At 39.5% G+C, this 19,853-nt stretch overlaps 1 protein-coding gene across 1 annotated transcript in view; it reads right to left on the reverse strand.

The window, feature by feature from the left end:
- The window catches only part of GABRA3 (gamma-aminobutyric acid type A receptor subunit alpha3), a 361,284-nt gene that overhangs the window by 122,124 nt on the left and 219,307 nt on the right, over positions 1–19,853 (reverse strand). The window contains exon 7 of the mRNA XM_037133321.2: positions 11,846–12,066. Within this exon, the coding sequence (XP_036989216.1) occupies positions 11,846–12,066 (221 nt within the window). The remainder of the gene's footprint in view (positions 1–11,845; positions 12,067–19,853) is intronic.

Raw genomic sequence — 19,853 nt, forward strand, 5'->3', positions numbered from 1 at the left:
CTTCATCGCTTAGATCTATAGGCTCTGGGGCTTTGAGATCTTCTTGTGCCATTTTTGGTCTGTTCGTGCCCTTTAAGTGTGAGAAGCGGCGCCTCGGCCTCCCAGGTCACTGGGTTGTGACGCTATATGTGGGGGCGTGGTCAGAGCGGGGAAATGGCGAGCCCCTCTGCTGTTTCTCACAGCTGGGTAGGAGCAGAGCCTTAGGTGGTTCACCTGGGCCGGGCCACTCAGAGTCGTTGGGTTATGACGCTGTATGTGGAGGTGGGGTCAGAGCAGGGAAATGGCGGCGCCCTCCACTGCCACCTGCCGTCGGGACCCACCGAGCCTGGTCCAACTGCCCACTCCCTTGCCTGTCCACCGGCGCACAAATGCGCGACCACAGTCAACACGCAACACCGCTCCCCCGCGGTCGCTCGCTAGTCGCTCAGTAGGTCCAACCCTGCACCTGGGATCCGCGCACCTGGATTCCACGTGTCTGGATTCCATGAGCCTGAGTCCGTCTGACCGAGTCCTCCTGTGGTACCCCGCTTCACCAGCCGCTGGTTTCGCCCCTTACCGGTCAGGCTGAAGAATTTGTTGTTAATGGACTTCCGAAAAGTTCAATTTTCCGTGTTCTGGCTGTGTTTTCTGTTGCTAATATTTAATTGTCTCTAAACTTGGTTGTATGAGAAGGCACGGCACATCCACCTTTGCCTCCATCTTGGTGGAAGTCCAAAAAAATGTGTCTTTTTAAAAAATGTTTTATGTATTTATTATTAGAGATAGGGGAAGAGAGGAAAAAAGAGAGGGGAGGAAACATCAATTTGTGGATGCGTCTTGTGTACCCACCCTGGGGACCTGGCCTGCAACCCAGGCATGTGTCTTGACTGGGAATCAAACTGGTGACCCTTTGATTTGCAGGGTGGAACTTAATCCACTGAGCCACACCAGCCAGGGCCAAAAATGTCTCTTATAATTTACAGAAAAATCTAAAGGGACTTTTTGGCCAACCTAATAATAATACCTGTTTTAAATAGTTTTTTTCCCTGAAGACTAGAGATGTTTTATGTAAAGTTTCTGACACATAGCAGGTTTCTAACATATAGTAATTGTTACTAATATTATTATCAGAGTATTGTACCTTATAAAGCTAGGCACTTCACCTTCATCCTTGCTTTCCTCTAAGCTACTTGTCACACTGTTCCCAGAGTGACCTATCTAAAATGAAAATCTGTGTCATTCCTTTGCAATAAACTTATCAATGGATCCATTTCATTTTTATGTCAACATAACTCATAAGCACCCCCTCTCCAATCCAGTCCACTTTCCTGTACTCTACTACCATGTGGTGTGGTCACACTGAACTTTTAGTTTCTTTAATATATTATCACCACCTCCCCTCCTCATAACCCTGGCCTCCTTCATGACTTCTATTCTCTCTCTCTGTCCTTCCCTTCCTCTCATCATTTCCCCATCCCCCCTCCATGAATCATTTACTCTCTAACTTTTACTCTAATTTACTTTTACACTTCTTTTAAGTTTCAGTTGTAAAATGATTTCATCTGGAATTTATTGTGGTTATTCCCCATAGACTCACTTTATTGTCCCTGGTAGATGCTCCTATACTATTCTCTGCTTCCCCAATCATAGCACTTACTCTACTTTATCATCATGACTTATTTTATTGTTTGCCCCACTAGAATGTAAGTTATGTGAGGGCAGAGATCTCATCTAATTTTACTCATCATTTTATCTCTAGTTGTCTGATGCATGATGTCAATTCATGATACCTGCTTTTGCATATGCTATTTCCTCTGCCTGGAATGCCCTCCTCATCTGTTTGATAGTTACCTACACTTTCTTCAAGATTCAAGATACAGGATAAGCATTTCCTCCTTTCTACAACTTTCTATGATGCCTCCACATGATTTGGGATGCTCCTCACACTGCAATTCCATCACACTATACCTCCCTCTGTTTAAGGACTTTTTATTATTGTGTAGCTATCTATGCACAAATCTGCTTTAATGACTAGACTGTAAGGTCATTAAGATATGATCTGAGTCTTATTTATCTCTGGAGCTTAGGGCATATCTCAAAGCCATAAACATGATAAACATTCATAAATGTGTTGAATGAATGATTCAAGTCAATGGGATAAAATCTAGTTAAATTCAGCTAGTATTTGTCTTTCTTACTCAAATAATCAATTGGTGGAACTGTTTTTACTGTTATATGTTATGCAGCATTTATATACAATAGGTATAAAGAAAAATACAATGAACTTATTTACCCATATCTTCATCAATAAATAAAATGTTGGAGGAAGATGGTGGCAAAGTAGGTGGGAGCTGAGCCCACTTGCTTGTACACCCAACTGGGACACTTAGTTGATATTAAAAAAAAAAGAGAACAGCCAACAAAATCTTAGCTGATATAAAGTTTAGAAGCCATAGTGTGCAGAGGATGCTTCAGAATGGGCAGTAAGGAGGTTTTATATGCATATGGGGAAAGTGCTTGGAATGGCTCCAGAAATGTGGCTGCTGGGAGGACATCAGAGGTAAACAGGTTGGTGATAGCAGCCTAGCAGCTCCCTCCCCTTCCAGGACTGGGAAATCACAGACCAGCACAGGGAGAGACTTGAAAATGTAAAGTCGCGTGGAGGGAAAAAAGGCAGCAAGTACAAACACAGCTGGCGGCACACCCATGATAGGGCAGTGGCCAGGAGCCAGGACAGTACTAGAATGTGGCGGGGTAACCCTGGCAGTACTTAGAGCTGGGAGAAGAGGTGGGCCACGACTGGCTATGACTGAGATAGACTTACAATTTCCAGAGAGTTGGAGTGTGTGGAAAGTTGAACAGTGACTTGGAGCAGCAGCGGTGCCCACAGTGACTTTTTTCAAAAGGGAAATTGAGGCATACTAGGCAGGGACTTCATGAGTGCAGGTTCCTGGCCAACAAAGAGGAAGCATTGTGGACACAATTTGCTCCCACTCAGTGCACCTCACAGATTGATCAAAGAGGTGCAAAGTGAGGTAGTTTATTGGTGCCAGCCCAACCCAGCTGCACAGAGTAGAGACTGTGGGGCACACAGTGCTCTGAGGGTAGTGGACTGGAAACTGAGCACTTGTGATTATTGTAATCCAGACTGAGCCCCCTTCCTTGCCAAACCACCCCAAAGGGAAAACTGAGCCCTATCCCCTAACTCCTGCAGGAGCTTAGAAGATTTGCAAAACCCAGTGGGCATGCTCAACAAACTTGGGGGGGGCTTTCTTTTTTCAAGAGTAAAACAGTAAGACCTGGAATGAGGGAAAATCAGAGGCAGATCCAGAAAGAAGTCAGAAGGTGAACACAAACATCTGAGACAAATTTCACCTTCTTCTTCATCAGAACTTGCATTTTTTAATTTCTCTTAATTTTTTTCTTTTTAATAGTTTTTTGTTTGCTTTCTTCCTTTCATATTGCATTTTAATTTTTCTTCTTTCACTTCATTCATATTCCAAATAACTTACTACTCTTAGCCTTTTTAAATTCAAATTATACATTTCTATTATACTATTGCTATTACAAATTCCACACAGCATCTTTTCATGATCTTAATCCACTTCACCATCTATCTGAGCTTTGTTACTGTTATTTTCTCTCACACTATACCATGTATCTATCCCTTATTCTCACAATTTCTCCTCCATCTAACCTCACATAAGCACTATTCTTTCTTAAATCACCTCACATTCTTTTTACCCTCCTATAATAGTCTTATTTCTCTTCTACCTTTTACTAACAGTGGCTAGTTGGATGAAATACCATGGTTATTGCTGTACTTCTCCAAAGGAACTCCTAGTTCTTCACTATTTGTTAGTACTTTGAACCCTATAGAACACTCTCCCCCTGTCTTACTCCATTTTGCCTTCCCCCCTCACCCTGATCAGTTCAGTGAGGAATTTTATTATATTTTTACCCCTCTCTCAACCTGGGCTTTAGTACTTATTCTTACTAGTTTGCTTCCTCCATCCTCTCAAAATCACTTATCTTTACTGTAGACACCTCATATTCCCATTTGCTTTTCTATAATATTCTTTTTCCCAGTCTACCTGTATTAAATTTCATTTGGCTGTCATTGCTATTAACCCTGCTGTGGTTTTTCTTCAATTTTGTTCCTATTGGTCCAGCACCTCTTCGATTTTACTTCAAACCTCATAGTTTACCCTTCCCTCATCTTACCCCATTGTTCCTATTGCTCAATAGGAACAATATTGTTCCTTTCGTGTTTTATTTATGTTTTAAATTTTGTTATTTCCCTTCCTTCACCTTCATAGTATACCTACTCTTATCAATTCATCTCCCTCTCATCACCCAATAATATTTCCCCATCTTTTAGTCATCTCATATTCCCTTTGTCATATCTTATAATATCTGAAATCCTCCTTCACCTTTATTAAATTTTGTTTGATATTTGGTTAATATTGCTAATGTAGTAGAGAGACTATTTTTGCTGGCATAGCTTTGGTTCTTTGGTAATACTGCTTTGTTAACCAATACTATACAACAGCATACAAGACGAGGTGAGAGCTGTGACTATCAATAAGCTCACTGGAGTGGAGAATCCAACAACAAAGAAGCCACCAACAAGTAAAGTCCATTACAGCAAGAGCATCCACACAAATGGAAGAAAGGGCAATCATACAACATACAAACAAGGAGATTAAAGAGAATGTACCACTGAGTCCTATAGAACTCCTACCACAACAGTCCACCCTACAAAGACAGATACGCAAAGCAGAGTATCCTGAGACAAAGAAACAAACAAAAGGGGTCAACTATAATGGGTAGAGAAAGAGAAAACCCCCAATCAAAAGGAATGGAAGAATCCTCAGTAAAAGAGCTAAATGAAATTAAAGGTGAGAAGTCTATCACAGATAGAACTCAAAAAATAGTTAAGGGGATGCTCAAGGAACTCAGTGACAACTACAGGAAACTGAGTTAGGACTATAACAGCATTAAAAAGGAAATAGAAATTACAAACAAGAACCAGGAAGAAATAAGGGATATAATATCTGAAATAAAAAATACACTAGAAGGAATTACAAGCAGGTTGGATAAAGCAGAGGAATGAATTAGTGAGCTGGAAGACAATGTAGAAAGAAATACCCAGGTAAAGCAGCTGCATGGAAAAAAAATGCAAAAAAAAATAGGAAGATAGCTTAAGGGAATTGGAGGACAACATGAAACAACATTCAGAGGATGCTGGGAAGATGGTGATGGAATAAGATGGAGCTGATGCTAGCTCCTGTACTCATGGGTGAAAATCCTGGCAGATCTATAGAGAAACAGCACAATAAGCCATCGGTTACCCAGCATTTATGAAATTAAAAGACCAGAGACTGTGACCGATGCTGAAACACCAGACTGACGCAGAGTCAGCTACTGGAGCTGGGTCTCATGCGGCCCCTGTGCAGCCACCAGAGCAACAGGCCTGGGAGCTGGGGAGTCAGGTATGGGAGCCGGACACTCCAAGCCCCTGTGACGGTCCTGGGAGACTGAGGAGTCAGGAACCAGAGCTGGGACATTCTCAGCCCCTGTGCCGATGCCATAGCTACTGGCCTGGGCAACGGAAGGGTCAGTTGCAGGAGCTGGGACAATGGAGGCCCCTGTGACACCACCATAGAGATAGGCCTAGGCCCCGGGGAGCCAGCTACGGAGCTGGGTCGTTCTCAGCCCCAGGGCCGCTGCTATAGCGACGGGACTGGACGCTGGGGAGTCAGGTACGTAAGCCGGAATGCTCCAAACCCCTGAGACAGCCCTGGGCGGCAGAGGAGTCCACTACGGGAGCCAGGAGTTCTCAGCCCCTGTGCCGCTGCCATAGTGTCATAGCGACTGAACTGGATGCCGGGGAGTCAGGTACGGGAGCCTGGACACTCCAAACCCCTGTGACGGCCCTGGGCGGCAGAGGAGCCAGCTAGTGTAGCCGGGATGTTCTCAGCCCCTGTGCGCTGCCATAGCAATGGGCCTGGGAACTGGGGAGTCAGGTAAGGGAGTTGGGACAGTCTAAGCCTCTGTGCCACGGCCATAGAGACAGGACTAGAAGCCTGGGAGTCAGGTACAGAAGCTGGGACACTCCAAACCCCTGTGACGGCACTGGGCGGCAGAGGAGCCAGCTACGGGACCCGGGACATTCCCAACCCCTGTGCTGCTGCCATAGTAACGGGCCTGGGTGCTTGAGGCAGCTACTAGAGTCAGGACATTCAGCAGTGGTAGTCGTCCAACGCAGGGACCAGCGCGAGGACCAGCGTGAGAGAAGGTGGAGACAAAGAACATCAAGAAACTTCAAGGAGTCTGCACCACTGAACGTCACAAGGATCATACCACAGCAGTTCACACCATAAAACCAGGGTTTCAGAACAGATCAATTTTAGAAACAGAGACTAACAAGAAGAGTCTCAAACAATGGGAAGACAAAGAAACAATCCCCAAATGAAAGAAAAGCAGAAACTTCAGAAAGAATGTTAGATGAAATAGAAGCTGATCAACTATCAGATAGTGAATTCAAAGCACTGGTTATTACGAAGTTCAAAGAGCTCACAGTGAACTACCAGAAACTACAGGGGAACTACAATGATCTCTCTGCAAACTACAGCAACATGAAAAAGGAAATGGAAACTATCAGCAAGGGACAAGAGGAAATGAAGAATACAATTTCCGAATTGAAGAACACAGTAGAAAGTTTCAAAAATAGGATAGATAAAGCTGAGGATAGGAGTAGTGAGTTGGAGGACAAGGTAGAAAGCATCTCACAGAAAGAGCAAGAAAATGAAAAGAGGCTCAGAAAGAATGAAGAGGGAATAAGAGAAATGCAAGACAATATGAAACGTAATAATATCCGAATAATAAGAATACCAGAAGGAGAAGAAGAAGAACGAGGGATAGAAAACGTATTTGAACGAATAATGAGAGAAAATTTCCCTAATTTGATAAGAGAAATAGTCTCACAAATCCAGGAATCACAGAGAGTCCCAATCAAGAGGAACCCAAGGAGGCCCACTAAAGACACATCATCATCAAAATGGCAAAATTCCAAGACAAAGAGAGAATCTTAAAGGCAGCAAGGGAGAAAAAAGAAGTAACATACAAGGGAGCCCCAATAAGGTTAGCTACTGACTTCTCAATGGAAACACTTCAAGCAAGAAGAGAATGGCAAGAAATATTCCAAGTAATGAGAACCAGAGGCCTACAACCATGGCTACTTTACCCAGCAAGGCTCTCAATCCAGATAGAAGGCCAAATATACAGCTTCCAAGACAAAACAAGCCTAAAAGAATATGCCTCCACCAAACCAGCCCTACAAGAAATACTAAAAGGACTGCTTTAAGGGAAGGAAGGATAAGAGGGAGACAGAGAGGAACACAGGTACAAAAATGGCAATGAATAAGTACCTATCAATAATAACCTTAAATATAAATGGATTAAATGCTCCAATCAAAAGACACAGAATAGCTCAATGGATAGGAAAGTATGACCCACACATATGCTGCCTACAAGAGACCTACGTCAGGACGAAAGACCATCACAGACTTAAAGTGAAAGGCTGGAAACAAGTTTTTCAAGCAAACGGACAAGAAAAAAAAGCTGGGGTAGCAATTCTCATATCGGACAAAATAGACTTCAAAACAAGGCCATAAAGAGAGACCCAGAAGGTCACTTCATTATACTCAAGGGAAGAATCCACCAAGAAGACATTAACATTGTAAACATATATGCACCAAACATAGGGGCACCAAAAAATATCAAGAAAATCTCAGAGGACTTCAAGAAAGATATTGACAGCAACACAATTCTAGTAGGGGATTTTAACACCCCACTATCAAAAATAGACAGATCTTCCAAACAAATTATCAACAAAGATATTGTGGCATTAAACAACACCCTAGATAAAATGGACTTAACTGATATATATAGAGCCCTTCATCCCAAAGAAGCTAAATACACATTCTTTTCAAATGCACATGGAACATTTTCAAAGATAGACCACATGATAGGACACAAAACGAGCCTCAACAAATTCAAGAAAATTGAAATCATACCAAGCATCTTCTCTGACCACAAGGGACCGAAATTGGAAACCAACCCCAAAGGAAAAAACCCAAAGCACCCAAAATCATGGAGACTGAATGGTATGCTATTAAACACCGAATGGGTAAAGACTGAAATTAGGGAAGAAATCAAAACGTTTCTGTAAACAAATGAAAATGATCTCACAACAACCCAAAACTTATAGGACACAGCAAAGGCAGTCCTGAGAGGGAAGTTTATAGCAATACAGGCCTACCTAAAGAAGATAAAAACATTTCAAACGAACAACCTAACCCTACGCCTGCAAGAACTTGAGGAAAAACAACAAAGACAGCCCAGAGCAAGCAGAAGAAAGGAAATAACCAAGATTAGAGCAGAATTAAATGACATAGAAACTAAAAGCACAATTTTAAGGATCAGTGAATCCAGGAGTTGGTTCTTTGAGAAGATAAACAAAATAGACAAGCCTTTAAGTAGGCTCATCAAGAAAAGAAGGGAATGGACACAAATAAACACAATCAGAAATGAAAGAGGAGAGATTACAACTGATACCACAGAAATAGAAGGGATTGTAAGAAATTACTATGAAGAACTGTATGCCAAGAAATTTGAAAACCTAAGGGAAATGGAACAATTTCTAGAAAAATACAATCTTCCAAAACTCAGTGAAAAAGAAGCAGAAAATCTAAACACACCGATAACAGCAAAAGAAATTGAAGCAGTAATCAAAAAACTCCCATCACACAAAAGCCCTGGACCAGATGGTTTCCCAGGACAATTCTACAAAGCATTTAAGGAAGAGCTACCCCTATTCTCCACAGACTATTCCAAAAAATCCAGAAGGATGGAAAACTCCTAAACTCTTTTTATGAAGCCAGCATCATCTTAATTCCAAAACCAGATAGAGACACAACAAAAAAAGAAAACTTCAGGCCAATATCGCTGATGAACATAGATGCTAAAATCCTCAACAAAATATTGGCAAATCGCATCCAACAATATATCAAAAAAATCATACACCATGACCAAGTGGGATTCATTCCAGGGATGCAAGGATGGTTCAATATTCACAAATCAGTAAATGTAATACATCACATAAAAAAAAGCAAAGACAGAAATCACATGATCATATCAATAGATGCGGAAAAAGCTTTCGATAAGGTACAACACCCACTTATGATAAAAACACTCAGCAACGTGGGAATAGAGGGAGCATTTCTCAAAATAATAAAGGCCGTATATGAGAGACCTACAGCCAATATCATACTCAATGGGAAAAAAACTAAAAGCTTTTCCACTAAGATCAGGAAGAAGACAAGGATGTCTACTTTCACCACTTCTATTCAATATAGTATTGGAAGTTTTAGCCACAGTGATCAGGCAAGAAAAGGAAATAAAAGGCATCCAAATAGGAAAGGAGGAAGCAAAGCTGTCACTGTTTGCAGATGACATGATAGTGTATATGGAAAATCCTGTAGACTCTACCCAAAAAATGCTCACCCTAATACATAAATTTGGCAAAACAGCTGGTTACAAAGTCAATAGCCAAAAATCAAAGGCATTTTTGTATACCAACAGTGAATCAGCAGAAGCAGGAATCAAGGAAAAAATCCCATTTGATATAGCAAAAACAAAAATAAAATATCTGGGAATAAACCTAACTAAGGAGGTAAAAAACCTGTATGCAGAAAACTACACAGCCCTGAAGAAAGAAATCAAGGAAGACACAAACAAATGGAAACATATACCATAATCATGGATTGGAAGAATTAACATCATCAAAATGTCCATACTACCCAAAGCAATATACAGATTCAATGAAATACCTATTAAAGTACCAATGGCATATTTCACAGACATGAAACAAACACTTCGAAAATATATATGGAACCATAAATGAGCCCGAATAGCAGCTGCTCTTTTGAGAAAGAAGAACAAAGTAGGGGGGATCACAATACCTGATATCAAAGTGTATTACAAGGCCACTGTAATCAAAACAGCCTGGTACTGGCATCAAAACAGGCACATAGACCAATGGAACAGAACAGAGAGCCCAGAAATAAACCCAACTCTCTACAGTCAATTAATATTCGACAAAGGGGGGCAGTAACATAAAATGGAGTAAAGATAGCCTCTTCAACAAATGGTGTTGGGAGAACTGGACAGCTACGTGCAAAAAAATGAAACTTGAGCACCAACTTACACCATACACCAAAATAAATTCAAGGTGGATAAAAGACTTAAATATAAGCCGTGACACCATTAAAGTGCTAGAGGAGAACATCGGCAAGAAAATCTCAGATATTTCACACAGCAACTTTTTTACTGATACGTCCCCTAGAGCAAGGAATGTAAAGGAAAGAATAAACAAATGGGATCTCATCAAAATAAAAAGCTTCTGCATGGCTAAAGAAAACAGTATTAAATAAGGAAGACAACCAACTGTATGGGAAAACATATTTCCAATGATACCTCAGACAAAGGTTTAATCTCCAAAATATACAAAGTACTTACATGACTCCACTCTAAGGAGACAAACAACCCAATTAAAAAGTGGGCATAGGACTTGAACAGACATTTCTCCAAGGAGGACATACAGAAGATCTAGAGACACATGAAAAGATTCTCAGTATCGCTAGCTATCAGAGAGATGCAAATTAAAACCACAATGAGATACCACTTTACACCAGTCAGAATGGCCATCATAAACAAATCAACAAACAAGTGTTGGGGAGGCTGTGGAATAAAGGGAACCCTAATCAATTTTTGGTGGGATTGCAAATGGTACAACCACTATGGAAAACATTATGGAATTTTCTCAGAAAACTAAAAATGGACCTGCCTTTTGAATCAGCAATTCTACTGCTCAGATCATATCCTAAGAACCCTAAAACACCAATCCAAAAGAACCTTTGTACCCCAATGTTCATGGCAGCACAGTTTAGAATATCCAAAAGTTGGAAGCAACCTAGGTGCCCATCAGTAAATGAATGGATCCAAAAAGTATTGTACATATACACAATGAAATTCTATGAAGCAGAAAGAAAGAAGGAGCTCCTAACCTTTGCAACAGCATAGATGGAACTGGAAAGCATTATGCTGAGTGAAATTAGCCAGGTGGTGAAAGACACATACCATATGATCTCACCTTTAAGTGGAATCTAAAACAAGCAAGCGAGCAAAATATAACCAAAGACACTGAAATAGAGAACAGGCTGACAGTGACCAGAGGGGAGAGGGGAGAGGGGAGGGAATATCAGGGGATAAAGGAAGAGGATTTACAGGAACAAGTATAAAGGACACATGGACAACAACTAAGGGGGTTGGAAATTGGAGGCAGGTGGGGAGCTGTCGGGGGTTGGGTTGGGATTGGAGTACAAGACAGAAAACTGTACTTGTACAACAATTAAATAAAACATAAAATAAAAACCTAGCTTATTTTGTTACGGTGTTCATACCTCTGTATATGGCTGTAAATCTGTGTATTTAGGTATTCTTGTATATGTATATGCTTGTGTGTTATTCCACATGTGTTTTGGAGTAGGCACAGATTTCATGAATATATATCTGTGTTTATAAGAATGTTTACATGGCCAACTGTCCATTTATATGTGTATCTATAATATATATGTCTATGCATGTGTCTACCTGAAAATTATGTTAGGAAGCACACGCCTATATGTACATTTATAATCTGTAAACTTGAAAGAATTTTTGGTGGATAGCTTAAAACATGCTGCTTTCTACCCCAGCCCTACCCCCAAGTATACTTTAGATAGAAGTACCACTTTCTGACCTCATTGTGTAGAGGAGGGTTCCATTGTCCACCAGTCTGAGCAACTTGTTAGGTGTTGTCATGTTATGGGCCACCGATTTCTTGCCATTGTGAAAGAAGGTGTCAGGGGTCCAGATCTTACTAGCCAGAAGGTTGTTCAGTGGAAGGATCTTCATGGGTCCATCAAATTTTAATCTTTCATCATGCCATGTCTGTCGAAAAAATACATCAATGGTGTATTCCTAGGGACAAAATAGAAAAAGAACAATGTTTGAATAGAGTTCTACTAAGGACCCACAATGTCCCTAGCAGATATTAATTAAATTGCAATATTTTCTCTGATGAATAGATGCAGCAGCCTATTAATAATAGTGGTGGGTAAGTATAACAAATTATTATGATTAAGAAATGGACATCAACCCTGGCTGGTGTAGCTCAGTGGATTGAGCGCGGGCCTATGAACCAGAGTATCACGGTTCAATTCCCAGTCAGGGCACATGCCTGGGTTGCAGGCCAGTTCCCAGCAGGGGACACATGAGAGACAACCATACATTGATATTTCTCTCCCTCTCTCCTTCCCTTCCCCTATAAAGATAAATAAATAAAATCTTTTAAAAAATGGTCATCAGAAAGTACAAAGGTAATATATTTGGCAAGATTTTGCTTTGGAAAGTCACTACAAACACTGTCCTGTACATTATAAAAGCTAACCATAAGACATTGTCTTATAAAAATGCAAGAGCTCTCTTCTCTGCACAGCAGAATCTCTAGTAAAAACAAATTCCTTACCTTGTACATTCTACTAAATGATCCCACATGAACATGAAAAACCAATATATCAATCACAATGAATCCAAAACCTTAAATTTTAAAACACATTTTATTTGAGCCTCAAAATTAGAATGTTAATGAATTAATATCTTCAAAAAACAATGAATTCTTACAAATAAATAAGATAAAAGCGCACAAAGAAAAATGGGTAAATGACATAAACAGAAAATTCATAAAATGAATAAAAATGGCTAATAAACATGAAATTTTTCAAAATTGCTGTTAATATCAATGCAAATTAAAATAATAATAAATGAGACAGGTTTTGGTAACAGCAAACTAAATTTGTACGTATGATTTCTTATGCCTATTAGTTATAAACTTTAAATAAATATATAGATTAATAGAAAGAAATATAGAGGAAGACTATATGAAAGCAATGGAAAGTGACTGAAAGCAGACAAAAAGTTGAGGAAAGTTTACCCATGAAAGATGGTAACAGCAACAGTTTAAAAATACTTGTGGCTTTTCTTTCCTGAATTTCCTCCTCCAAACTTGTAACTCATATGCTATGATAACACTGCCTTACTGGCTCAAAGTGGCAGATAAATCATGAAATTTAGGTATGGGAGTCCTAGAAGCAAGAAAGCCACAGTAGGGATGGTACCCCAAATCTGAGTACATATTCTGTCCCAAATCCTAGCTAATAGCTACACTATACATATACAAGGAAAACTTCATGTTTAAAAAGTGCAGGCAGAAACAATAGAGGAGTCTTCCACTAAATCACAGATAAAAGAACTGTGCTGGGTGAAGGTGGGTAGGGTTGAGGGTGGGACATGGGATGGCTAATGTGGAGGGAAAATGAAAACAACTGTATTTGAACAACAATAAAAAAAAGATAAAATATATATCTAAGGGGAAGTAACTCAAGGCTGGCTAAAGAGCTGAAAATTCTGGGGGAAGGCCCGGAAGCAAAAAAAAAAAAAAAAAAAAAAAAAAAAAAACACTCATAGGGTGAGTCTCCAAATATGACTACAAAATCTGCCACAGCCTTTGACTGAACCCTAAACTACATATTTTGGAATGTATAATGCACAATTTTGCCCAAATTTTTGAGGGAAAAATAAGGATGCACATTATATATGGGTGGTACTAACTCTGTATCTATATAAATGTTTTAATTCTTTTATTTATGCTTATGCACTAAAACTATAACTCCAGAAAGCAATAATGATATCTGTATACAAAATAATACCCTGGAATATAAAAATCAGTTTTGTTCCTAAATATAAGTAAGTGAAAAATTGAATTAAAACATTACAGGGAGGAGAGGAAGATGGCGACAGAGAAGGATGGAAGTACTCCAGCTCACCTACGCGTGGGTGAAAAGCATGGCTGAGCTACTGAGAAACAGTGTAATTAAGTAATAGATCCACAGCACTTATGAAGTTGGGAGAGCAGTGATTGTGAGGGACGCTGAGGTTCTGATCAGCAGCAGGTTAGTGGTGCATGGGGCAGTCCAGTGGAGATAGGAGTGGCAGCAGGGCCGGCGCCCGCAGCTGGGTGGCCCCGGTGCTATGGCCACAGCAGCGGGGCTGTGACCAGCACAGGAGGCATCCCTCTCGGGAGTGGGGGTACCAAGCAGCCCCGGTAGGTGACCAGTGAGGGTCAGCAGTTTTCTCCTGTCTGGGCAGCGCAGGCGAGGCCTGTGCGATTGAGTTTACACAGAGAGCAGAGAGCAACAAAAACAAAGGGCCGTGTTTATCTGCGGACTCTGGTTGCCAGTCTGGAAGAACTGAGAGGACTCTGTGGTTGCCAGCCCTGGAGAATTGAGAGGTGCATGGTTGCCACCTGTGTGGCTCGGGATTGGGCTAGGCTGAGAGGCAGGATGTCTAGTGAGGCTTTATTATTATTATTATATATTTTCTTAAAGTGGACTCAGGTGCTCTACTGTGAGGGCTTGGCTTGCTTACCACCCAGCCTGGCAGCGAGGAATTATTGTGTCAGAGAGCAAGGGAACCAGGCAGCCTGGCGGGAATGCGGGCGCTTGCATCCCAGTCTGGTAGCCTGGCTGGCGCGCACAGAGAGGTCCTGCTGCGACCAGAAAAACCAGTTTGGACAGTTTAAAACCAACAAAAAAAAGCTTTTTTTGTTTTGTCTTGTGGGTTTTTTTTTGTAATCTCATTTATTTTGAATTTTATTATTGCTTTACCTTTCAATACTTTGATCCTCTTCTTTCTTTTTTCCTGTTTTAGTCCTTCTTCCCTTCTTCCCAAACTTATCAGTTTTTACTCCCTTCTCCTGCCTTTTTTGTGTGCTGTTTTCTTTTCTTTGTTTGTTGCTGCATACTTGTATTTTTTTCATTATTATCACTTCTTTTATATTCTAATAGTATCTTTGTATTCCCCCTCCTCCTGTATAGGCTTCTTAGTCTTGGCAGATTATATTGTTTTATCTGACAGGTCTCCTGCGTTCTTTCCTCCACAATGTATTTAAATTTTCTATACCTTACACCTCTTGTTTTCCTTTAGCACACTACCCAAAGCTCTACACTCCCTATTCAGACTGATCTCATAGAGTTGGTCACAGAACTGTTGCTCTAATACTACTGTAAATAATACCTGTTGTATACAACATTAAACCCTTCACAACTAATCTCCCAGATCTTAGCCCACTTTACAAGTACCTGAATTCTATTACTGGAGTAATTAACTCTGCTCATGAAATGCACCTATTACTACTACTTACTCTCACCTTACCTCAAAATATGATGGTATGAAACCTCACTACTTTCTAGTCCCAACTCACAAGCCTACCCTCCCCAACAAGAGGCTTATCTTTTCTCCATCTTTTCCTAAAAGTGGCAAGTTGGGCTGAAGATTATAGCTAACATTATATATAGCCTAAAGATCGTCTGCCTCTTTCCTACCAGATATGATTGTAACTATCATAAAATACTCTTCTGCTGTCATAAACCATTTGGCCTCCCCCTCCAACTGATTACACACACACAAAATAAGGAGTAGGTGGAAACAGAGAACATAAAGATACCTGCAAAAGCCGGCACCACTGAAATTCACAGGCATTCTACCACAGAAGTTCACACCATAAAATCAGGGAGTCAGAACAGATCAAATTTATAAGCTGAGGATAATAAGAAGACTCTCAAAAACAATGGGAAGATAAAGAAACAATCCCCAAATGAAAGAAAAGGAGGAAGCCTCAGAAAGAATGTTAGATGAAATAGAGGCAAATCAACTACCAGGTATTGAATTCAAAGCACTGGTTATCAGGAAGTTCAAAGAGATCACAATGAGCTACCACAAACTACAGGGGAGCTACAATGAACTCTCTGTAAACTATATCAACATGAAAAAGGAAATAGAAACTATCAGCAAGGGACAAAAGGAAAAGAAGAATACAATTTCTGAATTTAAGAACACAGTAGAAGGTATTAAAAGTAGAGTTGATGACACAGGGAATCAGATTAGTGAGTTGGAGGACAAAGAAGAAAACATCTCACAAAAAGAGCAAGAAAAAGAAAAGAGGCTCAGAAAGAATGAAGAGGGATTAAGAGAAATGCAAGACAATATGAAATGTAATAATATCCGAATAATAGGAATACCAGAAGCAGAAGAAGAACGATGGATAGAAAACGTATTTGAAAGAGTAATGAGAGAAAGTCTCCCTAATATGATGACAGAAAAAGTCACACAAATCCAGGAATCACACAGAGTCCCAATCAAGAGGAAACCAAGGAGGCCCACTTCAAGACACATCATCATCAAAATGGCAAAATTGCAAGACAAGAGAGAATGTTAAGGTAGCAAGGGAGGTAAAAAAGAAGTAACATACAAGGGAGCCCCAATAAGGTTAGCTACTGAATTCTCAATGGAAACACTCCAAGCAAGAAGACAATGGCAATAAATATTCTAAGTAACGAGAACTAAACGCCTACAACCGAGGCTACTTTACCCAGCAAGGCTCTCAATCAAGATACAAGGACAAATAAAGAGCTTCCAAGACAAAAGAAGTCTAAAAGCATATGCCGCCAATAAGCCAGCTCTACAAGAAATACTAAAAGGACTGCTTTAAGGAAAGGAAGGAAAAGAGAGAGAGACACAGAGAAGCACAGGTACAAAAATGACATTGAATAAGTACCTATCGATAATAACCTTAAATGTAAATGGATTAAATGCTACAATCAAAAGACATAGAATAACTGAATGGATAAGAAAGAATGACCCACACATATCCTGCCTACAACATACCCACCAAAGGACAAAAGATCACCACAGACTAAAAGTCAAACACAGAAAACAAATTTTCCAACGAAATGGACAAGAAAAAAAAAAAGCTAGGGTAGCAATTCTAATATCAGACAAAATAGACTTCAAAAAAAGGGCCATAAAGAGAAACCCAGAAGGTCACCTCATAATACTCAAGGGTAGAATCCACCAAGAAGACATTAACATCGTAAATATATATGCACCCAAAATAGGAGAACCAAAATATATAAAGAAAATCTTAGAGGACTTCAAGAAAGATATTGACAGCAATACTATTTTATTTGGGGATTTTATCACCCCACCATGAAAAATGGACAGATCTTCCAAACAAAATATCAACAAAGTTATTGCAGTATTAAACAACACCTTTGATGAAATGGACTTAAGTGATATATATAGAACCCTTCATCGCTAAGAAGCTAAATACACATTCTTTTCAAATACACATGGAACATTTTCAAAGATAGACCACATGATAAGAAACAAAATGAGCCTCAACAAATTCAAGAAAATTGAAATCAAACCAAGCATTTTCTATGACCACAAGGAAATAAAATTAGAAACCAACCCCAAAGGAAAAAACTGAAAACACGCAAAATCATGGACACTAAATGGTATGCTATTAAGCAACAAATGGGTCAAGAATGAACTTAGGGAAGAAATCAAAAATTTCCTGGAAACAAGTGAAAATGGATTCACAACAACCCAAAACTTATGGGACACAGCAAAGGCAGTCCTGAGAGGGAAGTTTATAGCAATACAGGCCTACCTAAAGAAGATAGAAACATTTCAAACAAACAACCTAACCCTATGCCTGCAAGAACTCGAAGAACAAAAACAAAGACAGCCCAGAGCAAGTAGAAGGAAGGAAATAACCAAGATCAGAGCAGAACTAAATGACATAGAGACTAAAAGCACAATTGTAAGGACCAATGAATCCAACAGTTGGTTCTTTGAAAAGATAAACAAAATAGACAAGCCTTTAAGCAGGCTCATCAAGAAAAGAAGAGAGCGGACACAAATAAACAAAATCAGAAATGAAAGAGGAGAGATTACAACTGATTCCAAAGAAATAGAAGGGATTGTAAGAAATTACTATGAACAACTGTATGCCAAGGAATTTGAGAACCTACAGTAAATGGAACAATTTCTAGAAAAATATAATCTTCCAAAAGTCAATGAAAAAGAAACAGAAAACCTGAACAAACCAATAACAGCAAATAAAATTGAAGCAGTAATCAAAAAACTCCCATTACACAAAAGCCCTGGACCAGATGGTTTCACAGGAGAATTCTACAAAGCATTTAAGGAAGAGCTAACCCCTATTCTCCACAGATTATTCCAAAAACTCCCCCAACATGGAAAACTCCTGAACTCTTTTTATGAAGCCAGCATCATCCTAATTCCAAAACCAGATAGAGATACAACAAAGAAAGAAAACTTCAGGCCAATATCACTGATGAACATACATGCTAAAATCCTCAACAAAATATTAGTGAATCGCATCCAACAATATATCAAAAAGATCGTACACCATGACCAAGTGGGATTCATCCTAGGGATGCAAGGATGGTTCAATATTCACAAATCAGTAAATGTAATACATCACATAAACAGAAGCAAAGACAAAAACCACATGATCATATCAATAGACGAGGAAAAAGCTTTCGATAAGGTACAAAACCCATTTATGATAAAAACACTCAGCAAAATGGGAATAGAGGGACCATTTCTTGATATAATAAAGGCCACATTTGAAAGACCTACAGCCAGTATCACACTCAATGGGTAAAAATTAAAAGCTATTCCACTAAGATCAGGAACAAGACAAGGATGTCCACTCGCACCACTCCAATTCAATATAGATTTGGAAGTTTAACCACAGCAATCAGACAAGAAAAAAAAAAAACAAAAGGCATCAAAATCAGAAAGAAGGAAACAAAACTGTCACTGTTTGCAGATGACATGATAGTATACATGGAAAATCCTATAGACTCTACCCAAAAAATGCTCAACCTAATAAATAAATTTGGCAAAACAGCGGGTTACATAGTCAATATCCAGAAATCAAAGACATTTTTGTGTACTAACAATGAATCAGCAGAAGCAGAAATCAAGGGAAAAAATCTCACTCGATATGGCAAAAAGGAAAATAAAATATCTGGAAATACACCTAACCAAGGAGGTAAAAAACATGTATTCAGACAACTACACAACACTGAAGAAAAAAATCAAGGAAGACACAAACAAATGGAAACATATACCATAATCATGGATTGGAAGAATTAACATCATCAAAATGTCCATACTACCCAAAGCAATATACAGATTCAATGCAATACCTATTAAAGTACCAATGGCATATTTCACAGACATAGAACAAACATTTCAAATATTTATATGGAACCATAAACGACCCCGAATAGCAGCTGCACTTTTGAGAAAGAAGAACAAAGTAGGGGGGATCACAATACCTGATATCAAAGTGTATTACAAGGCCACTGTAATCAAAACAGCCTGGTACTGGCATAAAAACAGGCACATAGCCCAATGGAACAGAATAGAGAGCCCAGAAATAAACCCAACTCTCTATGGTCAATTAATATTTGACAAAGGAGGCAGTAACATAAAATGGAGTAAAGATAGCCTCTTCAGCAAATGGTGTTGGGAGAACTTGACAGCTATGTGCAAAAAAAAAAAAAAATGAAACTTGAGCACCAACTTACACCATACACCAAAATAAATTCAAGGTGGATAAAAGACTTAAATATAAGCCATGACACCATTAAAGTCCTAGAGGAGAACATTGGCAAGAAAATCTCAGATATTTCACGCAGCAACATATTTACTGATATGTCCCCTAGATAAAGGAATATAAAGGAAAGAATAAACAAATGGGATCTCATCAAAATAAAAAGCTTCTGCATGACTAAAGAAAACAGTATTAAATTAAAAAGACAACCAAC

This window comes from Artibeus jamaicensis, unplaced genomic scaffold (genome assembly GCF_021234435.1).
Source record: "Artibeus jamaicensis isolate MK-2021 breed Jamaican fruit bat unplaced genomic scaffold, CSHL_Jam_final contig_554, whole genome shotgun sequence".
Classification (NCBI taxonomy): Eukaryota; Metazoa; Chordata; class Mammalia; order Chiroptera; family Phyllostomidae; genus Artibeus; species Artibeus jamaicensis.